The following is a 1,371-nucleotide window of genomic DNA, read 5'->3' on the forward strand; positions in this document are numbered from 1 at the left end:
AGAAAAAAAAAATTGTTATTCAATCATTTTGACAAGAGCGTGATTTCACCAAGATGAAACCGATGTTACATATCTCCACTGGAATAAGTAAAGACGTGTTTCTATTATATTTTTTTTCTCTCAGGAGACCACTTCGACAAACTGAAGGTTTGAACTCCATCATTTCAACTCGACCCAGTAACCATCCAATATTATGGCGGAGAAATCGGCATACACTGCGAATATCGAGGCTGTTATCGGGCACAGTCTCGTGGGTTCGATACTCGGCATCTCTTACGAGCTGGGAATTCTTCAAGCTCTCATCGATGCCCCTGAGCCCGTCACGTCACAGCAAGTAGCAGACGCAAAAAATCTAAAGGAGAGGTACGTTGCAATTCAATCGTATATTATTCAATCAAACCTGCTCTAACTACTCTCATTATGCGAGACAGTCACCTGTACAAACAGTCACTTCGTAGTGGTGGTGATGGTGGTGGTGGTGATGGTGGTAGTAGTGGTGGTGATGGTGGTGGTGGTGATGGTGGTAGTAGTGGTGGTGGTGGTGGTGTTAGCACGGTGATGAATGGTTTGTTGGTGGTGGTGGCGGTGGAGTATTTTTTTTCTTCTTTTTTTGTTTCTGTTGTTGTTTGTGGTGGTGGTGGTGGTGTTAGCACGGTGATGGATGGTTTGTTGGTGGTGGTGGCGGTGGAGTATTTTTTTTCTTCTTTTTTTGTTTCTGTTGTTGTTTGTGGTGGTGGTGGTGGTGGTGGTGGTGAGAATGGAGGTTGTTGTGCTCGTATATTTTTCTGTTATTATTAAATGGTTGTAGCGGTGTACGTGGTAGCATTCTTGTTGTGCTTTTCATCGCATGTTTGTCGTTGTTGTTGCTGCTGCTGCTGCTGCTATGGTTATTGTTCTCACTGGTGATGATTTTGTTGACGATGACTGTATTATTATTATCGCTGTGCCGTTTGTGTCCTCGTTACTCGAGTCACCGGTTGTTGGTGGGCAGTTGGTGGGTGTTTTAGATCTAGTGTGGTTTGCTCCTTCTTTCCCGTCAAACGTTCTTCACCTCGTCTCTCCGCTTTGCTCTCTGTGTATCTTACTTTCTAGTAACCCCTCTAATTTTCGGCATAATTTTAGGCCCTTTCTTGTTGTGTGTATATTTGTTAGCCTAGTGCACCTGAGTTTTGAAACATCACTTGTCATTGTAAACGATCGAGATGGGTCGTTGGCGGGGGCTATGGTTTCTCCTACTTTCCTATCAAACCTCTATCGTCCTGATCTCTCCTCCTCCTTTTAATGTTTGTTACTTCTCTTGTAACACCTCTAATCTTCGGCACTTATATGATCTTATTGAGTTTCAAACGTTGTCAAATACTAATTAACAAC

The 1,371-nt window shown here is 43.2% G+C and overlaps 1 protein-coding gene across 1 annotated transcript in view; it reads left to right on the forward strand.

Annotated features, from left to right (window-relative positions):
- The first annotated feature begins 93 nt into the window (after positions 1-93).
- The window catches only part of LOC101849233, an 11,251-nt gene continuing 9,973 nt past the window's right edge, over positions 94-1,371 (forward strand). The window contains exon 1 of the mRNA XM_005106795.3: positions 94-363. Coding sequence (XP_005106852.1) covers positions 194-363 — 170 coding nt within the window. The 5' untranslated portion in view covers positions 94-193. The remainder of the gene's footprint in view (positions 364-1,371) is intronic.

This window comes from Aplysia californica, unplaced genomic scaffold (genome assembly GCF_000002075.1).
Source record: "Aplysia californica isolate F4 #8 unplaced genomic scaffold, AplCal3.0 scaffold00556, whole genome shotgun sequence".
Lineage (NCBI taxonomy): Eukaryota > Metazoa > Mollusca > Gastropoda > Aplysiida > Aplysiidae > Aplysia > Aplysia californica.